At 43.1% G+C, this 15,229-nt stretch overlaps 1 protein-coding gene across 6 annotated transcripts in view; it reads right to left on the reverse strand.

Moving 5' to 3' along the window:
* Positions 1–15,229, reverse strand: part of ADAM23 (ADAM metallopeptidase domain 23) — a 410,305-nt gene that overhangs the window by 162,339 nt on the left and 232,737 nt on the right. For all 6 annotated transcript variants that reach the window (XR_013218285.1, XM_077275748.1, XM_077275751.1 and 3 more), the window contains exon 10: positions 2,412–2,483. Coding sequence is in view for 5 of the 6 variants with exons in the window: in XM_077275748.1 (XP_077131863.1) it covers positions 2,412–2,483 (72 nt within the window). In the remaining variant the exon portion in view is untranslated. The remainder of the gene's footprint in view (positions 1–2,411; positions 2,484–15,229) is intronic.

A 15,229-nucleotide genomic window follows, 5' to 3' on the forward strand; every position in this document is an offset into this window, starting at 1 on the left:
AACCTTATCACTCCTAAACTCTTTGTGCATAATAATTTGGAACACAGTGTATAGGAGCCATGTAATATATAGCAGACAAATACGATGTGGCCTGTGCTATATACTATGTGGCTGCTATATACAAACATACATACATATTGTAGAATACCAGATACGTTAATACAGGCCACGGAATATATAACAGTGGCCACGCAGTATATAACACAGCTCAAACAGTATATAACACAGCACACATACTATATAACACAGCCCACGCAGTATATAGCAGCCACGCAGTATATAACACAGGCGACGTAGTATATAACACAGGCCATGCAGTATATAACACTGGCCACATAATATATAACACAGGCCATGCAGTATATAACACTGGCCACGTAATATATAGCACAGCACACGCAGTATATAACACTGGCCAGGTAGTATATAACACAGCCCACGCAGTATATAACACTTGCCAGGTAGTATATAGCAGCCACGCGGTATATTACACAGCCCACGTAGTATATAGCAGTGTGGGCACCATATCCCTGTTAAAAAAAAAAAAAAAGTAAATAAAAAATAGTTATATACTCACATGCCGGGATCCAATCCAGCGAAGCTGTGGCGCAGGCGATGAGCGCGCGGCTGCCGCCATCTTCCGTTCCCAGGATGCATTGAGAAATTACCCAGATGACTTAGCGGTCTCGCGAGACCGCTAAGTCTTCTGGGTAATTTCGCAATACATCTCTGGGAACGGAAGATGGCGGAGGCCGCTCACGGCTCGGCGGACTACGGAGGGTGAGTATAGCAGGTTTTTTTGGGCTTTTTTATTATTATTTTTAAGCGGTAACTGGAGGGGAGCATGCGGGCGCCGGGCACTGACTGCGGAGACTGGAGGGGAGCATTCGGGCGCCGGGCACTGACTGCGGTGACTGGAGGGGAGCATGCGGGCGCCGGGCACTGAGTGCAGGGGAGTAGGGAGGAACTAATCGGACTGTGGCCATCGCTGATTGGTCGCGGCAGCCATGACAGGCAGCTGGCGAGACCAATCAGCGACACCGGATTTCCGTGACGGAAGTTGCAGAAAGAAAGACGGAAGTACCCCTTAGACAATTATATATATAGACTACATGGTGGCCCGATTCTAACGCATTGGGTATTCTAGAATATGCATGTCCACGTAGTATATTGCCCAGTGACGTAGTATATTGCCCAGTTACGTAGTATATTGCCCAGTGACGTAGTATATTGTTCAGTTACGTAGTATACAGCACAGAGCCATGTAGTATATTGGCCAGTTACGTAGTATACAGCACAGAGCCATGTAGTATATTGGCCAGTTACATAGTATACAGCACAGAGCCACGTAGTATATTGCACAGTGACGTAGTATACAGCACAGAGCCACGTAGTATATTGCCCAGTCACGTAGTATATTGCCCAGTTACGTAGTATATTGCCCAGTGACGTAATATACAGCACAGAGCCACGTAGTATATTGCCCAGTGACGTAGTATACAGCAGAGCCACGTAGTATATTATTGCCCAGTGACGTAGTATACAGCACAGAGCCACATAGTATATTGCCCAGTGACGTAGTATACAGCACAGAGCCACGTAGTATATAGCACAGAGCCACGTAGTATATTGCCCAGCCACGTATGTCACAGGTTAAAAAATAAAAAATAAACATATACTCACCTTCCGAGGGGCCCCTTGTAGTTTGCCTGTGTTCGGTTCAGGTGGCAGCTTCCGGTCCGAGGGTGTGATGACGTCGCGGTCACATGACTTCGACGTCATGGCAGGTCCTTCTCGCGCAGGGTCTGTGATGACGTCGCGGTCACATGACCGTGATGTCATGGCAGGTCCTTGTCGCACACCAACCTTAGCACCGGAACCTGCCGCTTGCACGGACCGGTCACCGGAGCGTCGGAAAGGCGGCGGAAGGTGAGTATATAATGATTTGTTGTTTTTTTTAAAATATTTTTAATATTACATGTTTTTACTATGCAGCCTCAATAGTAAAAACTTGGTCACACAGGGTTAATAGCGGCGGTAACGGATTGAGTTACCCGCGGCATAACGCGGTCTGTTACCGCTGGCATTAACCCTGTGTGAGCCGTGACTGCGGGGAGTATGGAGCGGGCGCCGGGCAATGACTGCAGGGGAGTAGGGAGGGACTAATCGGACTGTGCCCGTCGCTGATTGGTCGCGGCAGCCATGACAGGCAGCTGGCGAGACCAATCAGCGAATGAATATCCGTGACGGAAGTTGCCGACAGAAAGACGGAAGTACCCCTTAGACAATTATAGATATAGATGTGCCAAATGGGATTACCAATTTAATATTGGGGTGTCCTTACTTTTATGACAAACATAACAAATATTGCAAACTTTATAAAAACAGTAATAAGTATGTGACATACTCACAGAATCAACAACGTTTACCACGGATTTCGCAAAGTTGCTGGTATGAATGTAAGAGGAGCGTTGTTTCTTGTACTATAAGACAAATTACAGATGGTCATCAGATTGGAGCACTGAAATAAAGCATCAGATTTGTAGCTATAGAAATTATAAAAAGCAATACCGCCTCCATGTGGTGATGAAATACTTGTCCTGGGGCAATTAGAAATGTGCTGCCCCAAATGACATTATTTATTCTGCTTACATTAGATTGCTGCATCTGTCAGGTCCAGGGGTGCATATATACTGAACAAACAGCTGAGCGCGGTCTGAACACAGCATTAGAAAGGATTTTACCATTTTTATACCATATGTGAGGTGCCAGCCAAGGGGAGAAGTACTAGAAAACAGATATGTTTCTCCCCGTTTCATTTCATATGTCTCCCGGTATTGATTGTGAAGCTGTTTATTTCAATGTAATCCGGTCCTGGTTTCTTTAGTGATCAGCGTGGAAGGGACTAGTGCTTCCCCTCCACACATGCAATCCAGGTTTTGACTCCTGACTGCTTCAGCTGATATAATCAGGAGCTGCTGGGATCTCACTCTCATCATCTGCTGGTCTGGGGGAGCTGACACAGTAAGACGGCATGAACTTCTTTGTTATTGTGTAGGTTTATTTTGTAGTTAGAATCTTATTGTTAGTTAGTGGCCAGACGGCCTTAGACATTTTATTTTATGTTTAGTAAGCGTAACATTGTATGACAAGTGTGTACAATAAATACGCCTGGCTCATATCTGTGTGGAACTCGCCAACCTGCTATTGTCCATTGTGACTCCATAATCACCTGCTTGGGCTAAAGCAAAGATCCCTGCTGAGTTATATCCCCTCACATAATGCAAGAAAATTATTCAACAGGAAACCTATATAGTTGGATATAGATAGATGAAAAGGATTGTACTAAAATATTGCTGACATATATGTAGATTAGGTCATCGATATAAGATGGTTGGGGTCTGACAATCGGCACACCCACCGATGAGCGGATATCTTACATTAAACATAAATGCAGTTCTCCGTTCTATACATTGCTTATACTGGTGTCACGTGTCAGACCCCCACTGATCTTATCGATAAGTCACCAATATGTGAGTCCTGGAGACTCTTTTAGCTTACAGTGTGATGTTAGCAGCATACATCCAGCACTGTTATTAACGGGAAGGAAAGACACGCAGCAGCCGGCACTATTGTGTCCTGGCTAAGAACCTAATGTTTGTAAGTGGAAGTCCTGGCGCCTGGATCCAACCTCTGAGGATCCACCTGTATCCTATCCTGGCCTTGCGCCTTGTTAACTCTTCTCACTGGTTTTACTTAATACGAGTATTCACCAGAAAATCTGCAGCATCTTTAACTCCACGTTGTTTTTGAATAAACAACTGGGTGTTAATTTGTTAAAGGGGTGAATCCCTACAGTCTGGCACTGGCGGCACTGATTGGACAGTGTCGGGCTGTGTAAGACATACTCAACTAGTGACACTCAGTTGTCAGTTTGCTCATACAGTTCTAAGAAGAATAGAGGAGCAGCCCATCACAGAGGCGTGAGAAGCCCACCACATAATTATTAACTTATAAACAATACAACTATCCACTAAATCAGACATGTCACAAGGGGCGACAGAGTCTCTTCGTTCATGACATTGGGGGCAGTAGAATCTAGAGAAAAAAGAAGAAGGCTTCATAGGACAACAAGTAAGCGTAGCAGGAGGTACAGAAAAGGGTTCTCAGGTATTGCGGACCACCTCCTATATGTTCCGCTCACCTGACCATGCTGTGTGCAGGACACAACACCTATAAATACATGGAGCTGCTGCTGGCGACCTTCTCCCAGGATCCAGAATATTCGCATACAAAGATTAATAGGTGAGAAAGGTGACGTTTAGATAGCGAGGGCCAGCAAGTAGAAGATGCAGGACATTCATCTGGTCACTCCAAATGTGTAACACGCTGACAAAGGGGTTGGTGCGACCCTAAATGAGTTGATATTCCTTTAATAAAACTTTCAAGTGAGAAAACTGATGGCATGTCTCTTCTACTAGCAGCGCGGCACTATCTAGCCTTCAACTGTATCACGTACTGATCACATTGGAGGCAAGTAGAGCCAGATCAGTATTACTGCAGAAAGGGGAGACATGGTCTCCAACTCACCATCACTTGGGAGCCATGAAGTCTGGAGGCAGCAGGCCGGTCACGGCATTACCGTGCATGCTGCTTATTGGGTGTCTAGTATCACCTCTCTGTAGTTATGCTGTTATTTACTTGTGACAGGGAACACACCACTTCTTTTGAGACCAAGTCAGGGTCTATTTTATTATTATTATTGGTACATTGAGTGCGGGTCCATGAAGACGCTCCCCTTCTTCACATAGAATGTAATATCTATCTTACAACAGCCATTTCCTATGTAATAATCTGCATTATCTGCTTTTTTATCTTTAATATTTAATTTCTTATTTTAGGTCTAGAGAGGTAGAAGTAGCTATAGCAGGTCTGTGACAGGTTAAACAACAAGACATGCAGCAAGTTGGTAAATCTGTTGCACACTAAATGGATGGGAGACTGGGGCGCAAGTTCATGTTCTAGAAATGGTAAATCCTAACTTTATAAAGAGTGATTACTTTTCCCAACATGCTACGGGTGACTGTGGTGACATTGGTTGATTTGTATAGATCACTGTAGAAAATAAAAAAATATTTAGAATTGAGAGTCCTCAGTCGTTGATACCTTTTAATGGCTAACTGAAAAGATGGTATTAAAAGGTATCAACCACTGAGGTCTCACAATTCTAAATATTTTTCTATCTACTGGCTAACACGGTACCAAGATATATATTTTTCCTGTAGAAAATAATTCATGCTGACCTGAGCCTCCTGTGTCATTCGATTATATTTCTTATTTTTTACTTTAAAATGTAAAATGAATAAATTGCCATTACACACGTTTGATCAGAACTGCAAGTACACACTACCACCTAGTGGTGAACTTGTGCTTTCCACACACAGTAAAATGGAATATCATTCTCAGGTTAAATTGTAGAGCTAGTAAGACAATGAGACCTGTAGTTACCTTGTTTAACTTGCCTTAAAATTCTCAAAGCTTAGTAATTTATTCCAATGTACATTTTTATATGTTATTCAAATGCCTGGTTTTCTCACCACCATTACATCTGATTGCAACATTCCTAGGGCCATGTGCTATACTGCTCCAGGACTCATTACATTTACCACTAATACTGCTATTTACCAATAAGGTGTTAGTACGGTGCTAACAGGCATCTCACCAAAGTCACGGCAGTTCAGCCCAGCTGGGAAAGCAGCCTCAGTGACCTGCGGTAACCTCGATGACGTCACCACTAGTCACTGATGCTGCGCTCGCAGCAGCTCATTCCCCAGTGGTTCTCAGCCTGGACGGCAACATCTTGGCACTGTCCAGGTTGAAAACTGTTTATCTCGCAGACATGGATTTACAGCATGGGACAGAACGACTGACAAGTGAGGGATATTTTAGTTTTTTATTTTTGTTTTCTTACAGGAGACGAGGGATTCAGTGGAATTAGGCATTAGATAACTATAACTGTGTTTGATATTTTTAAATAAAAAGTAAAAGTATGTTTTTTTTTATTTCTAATAACGGACTTTATTCTGACTGTGTGCTTATTTACCTACTATAGGATTAGTAGAAGATAGGTGTCTCTCCATTACTAAGCCATGGGCTTGATGTCACCGGACAATATAAATGTGACATCAACACCATAAATATGAACCCCACTTGCCACCACTACATGGCAAGTGGGAAGAGCCGGGCAAAACACCAGAATTGACGAATGTAATAGGTGTGCCTTTTCTGGGGAGCTGCAGGCTGCTATTCTTAGGCTGGAGTGGGCAATATCCATGGCCACTTACCAGCCTGAGAATACCAGCCCCCAGCTGTCTGCTGTAGCAAGGCTAGTTGTCAAAAATGGGGGGACCCCATGCTATTTTATTTAAATTATTTATTTAATTTAAAAAGTTGGCGTGGGGACCCCTCTATTCTTGATAACCAGCTTTTGCTGAAGCTGACAGCTGTGGGTTGCTGCCCCCAGCTGTGAGGTTTGCCTGGCTGGTTATTAAAAATACAGGGGAACCAATGCCGTTTTTTTTTTTTCAATTTTAAATTATTTATTTACAGCACAGGAGCTGGCTGATGAATTTTCCCAGAAGCTGCACCCGCTCTCGCTGTTACTAGCGGAAGCAGGAGTCGGATGATGGGAGCAGTAGGCGCCAGTGACTGGAGGTAAACCTTATACCTCCAATAACAGCTGAGTGCTCATGCTGTCTTTTGACAGCGTGGGAACCGCGGCTCTCTGACCGGCGGGGATGATTTCACCACCGATCAGAAGCGGTGTTTGCCATGCTGTCATGCATTGTTTGGGCAGCCAAGCCCAAACAGTAACACGGACTTCCTGGGGAACTCTGTGTTCTGTGTCCATGCCTGAACAGTAGGTGTTCAGTACAGACGCCGAACTTTACTGTTCGGGTTCGCCAATCTCTATTACAGAATGATTACAATTGCACAGGGTCCTCCGCCTCCTAGTGACCTCCATATCTTCTTTCCAGTGTTTCTAGCACTTTCTACATAGCAAACATCAAAATTGTAACATCGGCATAACAGTTAATTATGCACTTAATACAGTATATACGTGTATTACTATTAGTCAGAAATCTGTTTTTCTACCTGGGCTGCTAACTGTTTGCTTATTCCATTTGTCTTTTACTTTTTAGGAAATGTCAAACAGAATAAGACATCCATTTAATCACTTATCCAAACAGAAGCATAGGAGCCCCATTAATTATTATGTGGTCCTTTAAAAGTCAGATCTTTATATCTGAAAAAAAGTCCTGGATCTACAACCTCATAATAATCAATCAAACTAGTCCACTTCCAATTGCAGAAGTGCTGCAATGTGACCCTTATTCCGTACATTCCTAAAACAGAACAGACATACAGACTGAACAGTCTAAAAGAAATATGGTGGTCAGACTATGCATGCTTATTTCTAACGCTGCTCTGCTGCATACAGTGGTAATAGAAGACTCTCTTTATGTTGACTTTGTGCTGTATGATTATACAGAAGTCAAACATATCTGTTAGGATCTATTCTATAATCAATCCTGCATGGTATCTTTGTTATTGGCTCATTAATTATTGGAGAGAAAATAGCAAATAAAAAATAATGAAAGTGTGAACATAGAACAAACCCTCCATAGCTACAACATATAAAACCTACAGATTTCCATGTGGATATGCATAACATGAATGGCTGAAACACAGGATATGCTTTATATAAACTGTAGGATGCACTCCACATGGACGTTTATTTCCATCGCTTGCAAATTGAGTAGTCAAAATCCCAAATAGGTCTCATTCAGACATCTGTGTTTCATCACGAACACAAAAAATGGTATCAATGTCATCATCAGGCTTTCGGATCCAAGTTTCATCAGTTTGGTCAGTTTTTACCATCAATATTTCATGAGTTTTTTTATCTATGAAAAAATTAATAAATGGATTAAAAAGATTCTCCTATACATTGCAATGTTACAGTAATCACGAACAGCACATAGACTGTACACTGATGTCATCCGTGTGCTGTCCCTAATTATAACGGACCCATAGACTTTTCGTCTGTGTGAATTTTGCACAGATATACAGACATGTGTACAGTGTTGTATAGACTATAATGGGTACATGTTCTATCCGTGATCATCAAAGAAACAACACATACATGAAAACGGACATCTGTTTCCTTGATATTGCGTTGATCCAGGGAACTAGTCTGATTGCCGTATGTGGAGTCAGGAAGGAATTTTTTTCCCCAATGTGGAGCTTACTCTTTGCCACATGGTTTTTTTTTGCCTTCCTCTGGATCAACATGTTAGGGCATGTTTGGTTAGGCTATGGGTTGAACTAGATGGACTTAAAGTCTTCCTTCAACCCTAAAGGGAACCTGTCACCTGAATTTGGCGGGACCAGTTTTGGGTCATATGGGTGGGGTTTTCGGGTGTTTGATTCACCCTTTCCTTACCCACTGGCTGCACGCTGGCCGCAATATTGGATTGAAGTTCATAAGGAAAGGGTGAATCAAACACCCGAAAACCCCGCCCATATGACCCAAAACCGGTCCCGCCAAATTCAGGTGACAGGTTCCCTTTAATAACTATGTTACTATGTTACTATGAATGAGGACTAACATGTATTGATCTGCATTTAAGCCACTCAGCTGTCCATTTTTCATGTCCGTTTTCTATCCAATGTTTTCGCACCCATTATAATCTACTTAGCAGGTCACAGTCAGTATTTGTTTGCAGAAAGTGTGTCTGCAAAAAAATCACGGAGACATGTCACAGACCGTGTGTTGTCTGCGATTAACATTGTAATGTATAGGAGAAGCTTTGTCATTTATTTATTTACTAGATGGAGGCCAGATGCTATCGGGAGGGTGGTAATGTCATGAAGGGGCAGGCATGCCGCGCTGTTGTTGCCTAATGGCATCCTGTGATAATCTAATTAATGACTTTTGCGTCAGGGGACCCATGTGCTTGACGTCTACACTTATATGCATTGTTTTTGTCCCAGCGATGCTGTTGTTCTTCAAGAGTCTCATTTGCCCTTTGTTGTCTTCGACGTTGTGCCTTAGCTGCTTTCCTTTCATTGTCATTGGCGTACTTTTTATGAGGAGCCATGTTGGCATTAATATTTGCTTTTTAAAGGGGTTTTCCCACGAACAAAAGTTCATTTTAAAAATTGACTGTGTCTGACCATATACCGAACATACCACAGCTCCTGGGCAGGAGAGGAAGCAAAAGACAATACTGACATTACAGCAGGAGATCGCAGAGGATACATTTTTTGAGGTAAAATATTTTTTCAAAACAGTCAGTGAAATGTTTTACCTCACAACTGAATCCATTGTGATCCCTTGCTGTAATGTCAGTATTGTCTTTTGCTTCCTCCCCTGCCCAGGAGATGTGGTATGCTCCGTACACAGAGAGACACACTCACCCCTGTGTCTGACCATGTACAGAACATACCACAGCTCATAGGCAGAGGAGGAAGCAAAACACAATACTGATATTACAGCAGGAAATAGCAGAGGATACATTTTGTGAGGTAAAATATTTTTTAAAAACAATCAGTGAAATATTTTACCTCACAAAATTAATCCACTGTGTTCCCCTGCTGTAATATCAGTATTATCTTTTGCTTCCTCCCCTGCCCAGGAGATGTGGTATGCTCCGTACACGGTCAGACACAGTCAATTTTTAAAATGAACTTTCGTTCATGGGAAAACCCCTTTAGGCTTCTTTTACACTTGCTGTGTTTTTTACGACCCCAATAGATTTCAATGAGGCCGCAAAAACGGGCCGCCAAAAATCGTAGGAGCGCCGTACGCCGTATGGCCGTATTTACGGATGTGAAAAAATATCAAGCTTGCTCAATATTTTTCAAGGCTTACGGACACGGACCCAATGAAAATCAATGGGGCTGCAAAAACAATGGAAGCTTGTTTTTGCGGTGCACCGTGACTTCCAGTTTTGCGGAACGCCGTTTTTTTTTCCAATACTATTTCCATAGTATTGGAAACCCAAAAAACTACGAAGATCTGCAAGTTTTTTGTGGTCCATTATCGTGGCAGACAGTGAAAATTGCGGCAATACGGCCCGCAAAAAAGGTCCGTAATAACAGGCTGCAAAAAACACAGCAAGTGTAAAAGAAGCCTTAACCCCTTTCTGACATTAGACGTACTATCTCATCGAGGTGACCCGGGCCCGCATGACCATCGACGGGATAGTACGTCATATGCGATCAGCCGTTCTCACGGGGGAAGCATGGCCGATCGTGGCCGGGTGTCAACTGACTATCATAGTGACATCCAGCATTATGTGGCAGGAGCGGTCACGGACCGCTCCCGACACATTAACCACCGGAACACTGTGATCACACATGATGTGATCACGTTGTTCCGAGGGTCTACTCCGTTCTCCTCCCTGCAAGACCCATATCCAAAATGGCCGCAGGGAGGGCCTTCCGGGTCCTGCAGGGAGGTGGTCTGATCTGACACCGTGCTCTGCAAAGTGTCAGATCAGCGATCTGACACTACATAGTGATGTCTCACCCTGGGACAATGTAAAAAAGTATTAAAAAAAATGATTGTGTAAAAATATTTTTTTAAAAAAATTCCTAAAGAAAAAAAAACATTGTTCCAATAAATACTTTTCTTTATGTAAATAAAAAAATAAAAATAAAAGTCCACATATTTAGTATCGCCGCGTCCGTAACGACCCGACCTATAAAATTGTCTTACTAGTTAACCCTTCAGTGAACACCGTAAAAAAATAAATAAAAAACAAAGGAAAAAAAATGCTTTATCATCATACCGCCGAACAAGAAGTGGAATAACACGAGATCAAAAAGACGGATATAAATAAACATGGTAACGCTGAAAACATCATCTTGTCCCGCAAAAAAACGAGCTGCCATACAGCGTCATCAGCGGAAAAAAAAAAAAGTTATAGCCCTCAGAATAAAGCGATGCAAAAATAATTCTTTTTTATATAAAATAGTTTTTATTTTATAAAAGCACCAAAACATAAATAAATGATATAAATGAGATATCGCTGTAATCATACTAACCCGAAGAATAAGACTGCTTTATCAATTTTACCAAGCACAAAACGGTATAAATGCCCCCCCCCTCCCCCCAAAAGAAATTCTTGAATTGCTGGTTTTTGTTCATTCTGCCTAACAAAAATCGGAATAAAAAGTGATCAAAAAATGTCATATGCCCGAAAATAGTACCAATAAAAACGTCAACTTGTCCCGCAAAAAACAAGACCTCACATGACTCTGTGGACCAAAACATGGAAAAATTATAGCTCTCAAAATGTGGTGACGCAAAAACTAGTTTTTGCAATAAAAAGCGTCTTTTAGTGTGTGACAGCTGCTAAACATAAAAACCCGATATAAATAGTAAATCAAACCCCCCTTTATCACCGCCTTAGTTAGGGAAAAATAATAAAATAAAAAAATGTATTTATTTCCATTTTCCCATTAGAGTTAGGGTTGGGGCTAAAGTTAGGGTTAGGATTGGGGCTAAAGTTAGGGTTAGGGTTGGGGCTAAAGTTAGGGTTAGAACTAAAGTTAGGGTTAGGGTTGGGGCTAGAGTTTGGGTTAGGGTTTGGATTAAGTTTACGGTTGGGTTAGGGGTGTGTCAGTGTTAGGGGTGTGGTTAGGGTTATGGTTAGGGTTGTGATTAGGGTTAGGGGTGTGTTGGGGTTAGGGGTGTGTTGGGGTTGGGATTAGGGGTGTGTAATAATTATAGGGGATAACTCAGGAAACTCTTTGCATGGAACAAGACAACTACAGGACACAGTTTTATAAGTGGTAAAGTCTATATTATCACACGGTGATTCAAATAGGTGCACAGAGAAACTCAAGTCCGCAACACTTGGTGTAAAAATAAAACGCAGCTTAGCAGTCTTTAGGAAGCTTATAAGGCAGTTCAAATCATATCTTAGCTCAACCAGGGAGGCCTGGTTAATAGTCTCAGGTTCTTGCAGAGCAGAAACAGCTTACATGTCCAGCAAATGCAGATGGAAGTAAACACAAGCAGCAGATGAAGGAGGATTAATGGAACTGGTGTATGCAGCAGGAACTCAGAGCAGAGTAGCAGGATAACCACACAGGTTCACAGGAGCAGGTATATAGCCAGGGAGTAATCAGAGGTCAGGAGCTGGATGCAAGGCAGAATACTCTAGCACAGACTGAAGGTTGGGGTGGAGTTTTATAGCAGGAAGACACAATGCACATGAGACCAAAGACGCCATCTTGGAAAAGGGCCGTAATGCACAAAAGGTAAAAAATGTTCAGAGTCCTGACATTACTCCCTCCTTAGAAGCGGCCTCAGGACGATCCTGGACCTGGTTTCTCAGGGAATCTCTGATAAAAACGAGAAATCTTCTGTTGGGCGTTGATGTTTTCCACAGGTTCCCAAGAGTCTTCCTCAGGGGGATATCCCTGCCATCTTATCAGATATTGGAGCCGATTCCTGCGAATCCTGGAATCAATAATTTCCTCCACCACGAATTGTTCTTGCCCATCAATCACCACAGGCTGCGGAGGTGGCACAACACGTCCCTGGAAGGTATTAGGAGATACAGGCTTTAGTAAAGATACATGAAAAACTGGGTGTACCTTCATTGTCCTAGGCAGCTTCAGCCGGCAGGCCACAGAGCTCACAATACTGTTGATCTTGAAAGGGCCAATGAATTTCTGTCCAAGGTTTTGTGAAGGAACGTTTAACTTCAGATTCTTAGTTGCTAACCACACGGAATCTCCTACCTTGAACATGGGTGCAGGTTTACGGAATCTATCAGCCGATCTCTTATAACGTTCTTGAGCTGTGGTCAGGGATTCCTTCAAAACCTCCAGATTTTGTCTCATCGCAGTCAGCCTTTCCTCCACTGCCGGAACCGGAGAATTAATTGGAGACCTAGGTAAAATACACAGATGATAACCCAGATTGGCAAAGAAAGGTGTAAATTTAGTGGAGGCGCTCTGAGAATTATTATATGAAAATTCGGCTAACGGCAGCAATTCCAACCAATCATCCTGGAGATGGCTGACATAGCATCTTAGATATTGTTCCAGCGTCTGGTTGGTACGCTCAGTCTGACCATTTGTCTGGGGATGGTAAGCGGAAGAGAGACAGACATTAATATTGAGTGCAGAGCAAAACCCCTTCCAGAATCTTGAAGTGAACTGTACTCCACGGTCAGAGATGATCTCATCCAGGACCCCATGCGAAAGACATTCTGTATAACCAAGTTCACTGTATCTTTAGCTGAGGGGAGGCCGGTGCATGGAACAAAATGAGCAGCTTTAGTCAGGCGATCAACTACCACCATGATTGTATTCATGCCCCCCGATGTAGGCAGCTCCACAATAAAGTCCATTGATATAGACCCCCAAGGGCGGGACGGAACAGGTAATGGTTGTAGAAGACCCGTAGGTGCCACGTGAGGCACCTCTCTCGCAAGAGAGAACATAGTCCTTGGTATCCTTCAGGCAAGTTGGCCACCAGAAGAATCGGCTCAGGAACTCTTGTGTCTTCTGTACCCCCCTGTGACCAGCCAACTTGGAGTCATGTACCAACTTGAGGATCTGCAGACAGATGACCTCAGGGACCTAGATACGTCGAACTCTGAACCACATGCCACCCTTAAAGACAAGATTAATATCCACAGGTGGGTTGGCCAGAAATAGATCACCGTGATAGGCCTCCCTGCACTCCTTCCACAAGTCCTGATCGTGGATAACTCCGATGAAATTGACATGAGATAGCATGGTCTTGGATGAGGCTCCAGGTACGGAATCCGCAGCAAGGATTCGGGATAAAGCATCAGCCTTCCCATTACGAGAACCTGGACGGTACGAGATAAAAAGTTAAATTGATTTAAAAATAAGTTCCAACGAGCCTGACGAGGAGAAAGACATCTAGCGGATCTAAGGAACTCTAGATTGCGATGGTCAGTTAGCACTATGATCTGTTGTGCAGCTCCTTGCAGATGATGCCTCCATTCTTTGAAAGCCGCAATAATAGCCAGCAATTCCTTGTCTCCCACGTCGTAATTCTTCTCTGCTGAGGTTAGTCTATGGGAAAAGAAAGCACAAGGATGTAGCAGATCCTTCTCTCCAGTTCTTTGGGAGAGAATAGCCCCCAAAACATTATCAGAAGCGTCCACCTCCACAATGAATGAAAGTGTTGGATCTGGGTGTATCAACAGCGGTGCTGATGTGAAACAGATCTTAAGCCGATCAAAAGCTTCTTGAGCCTGTGATGACCACTTAAAGGGCTTTTCCTTCTTTGTCAAGGAAGTAATGGGACGGAAAATATCAGAAAAATTTTGAATGAAGCGTCTGTAGAAATTTGCAAAACCAATAAAACGTTGGACCTCCTTAATGTTCTTGGGTACTGGCCAGTCAAGGATAGCCTGAATCTTACCAGATTCCATGTTCAGCCACTGGGGAGAGATGATATAACCTAACCTAACATTCCACAGTCTCGTTAGTAATCATGTCTGGCATTATCAAGTCCTTGTGTACCACAGTCCCGGCTGCCCCAGTGTCAATCAAAAATTCTGCCTCCTTCCCTCCCGGCATTCAGGACTGATAATGCCAGACATGATTACTAACGAGACTGTGGAATGTGTGGGGGTGGAAGGTTGTATCTCAGAACGATGGAACTCGCATTTCTCCGGCTTAATATACAGATGGCTCTCTTTCAGACATCTTAAAACAGTTTGACATGTTCTTCATGTTCCTGTAAAGAGTCAGAAAATATTAGTATATCGTCCAAATAGATCACCACAAACTGGTCCAACAAATCTCTGAAAATGTCATTAGCAACATGTTGAAATGTTGCAGGGGCGTTACAAAGTCCGAAGGGCATCACAAGAGATTCAAAGTGTCCATACCGGCATCTGAATGCTGTCTTCCACTCATCCCCTGGACGAATACGCACCAAATTATAAGCCCCACGAAGATCCAGTTTAGAGAACACCTTAGCATGGCGGACTCTTTCCAGTAATTCGGGAATCAGAGGCAAAGGGTAATGGTTTTGTACGGTTACCTTATTGAGTTCTCGATAGTCAACACAGGGTCTCAGGGTCCCATCCTTCTTCATTACAAAAGAGATAGGTGCACCTGCTGGTGAGGAAGAAGGACGTATGAAGCCTTTGGACAGATT

This window comes from Ranitomeya variabilis, chromosome 7, assembly GCF_051348905.1.
Source record: "Ranitomeya variabilis isolate aRanVar5 chromosome 7, aRanVar5.hap1, whole genome shotgun sequence".
NCBI classification, from domain to species: Eukaryota; Metazoa; Chordata; class Amphibia; order Anura; family Dendrobatidae; genus Ranitomeya; species Ranitomeya variabilis.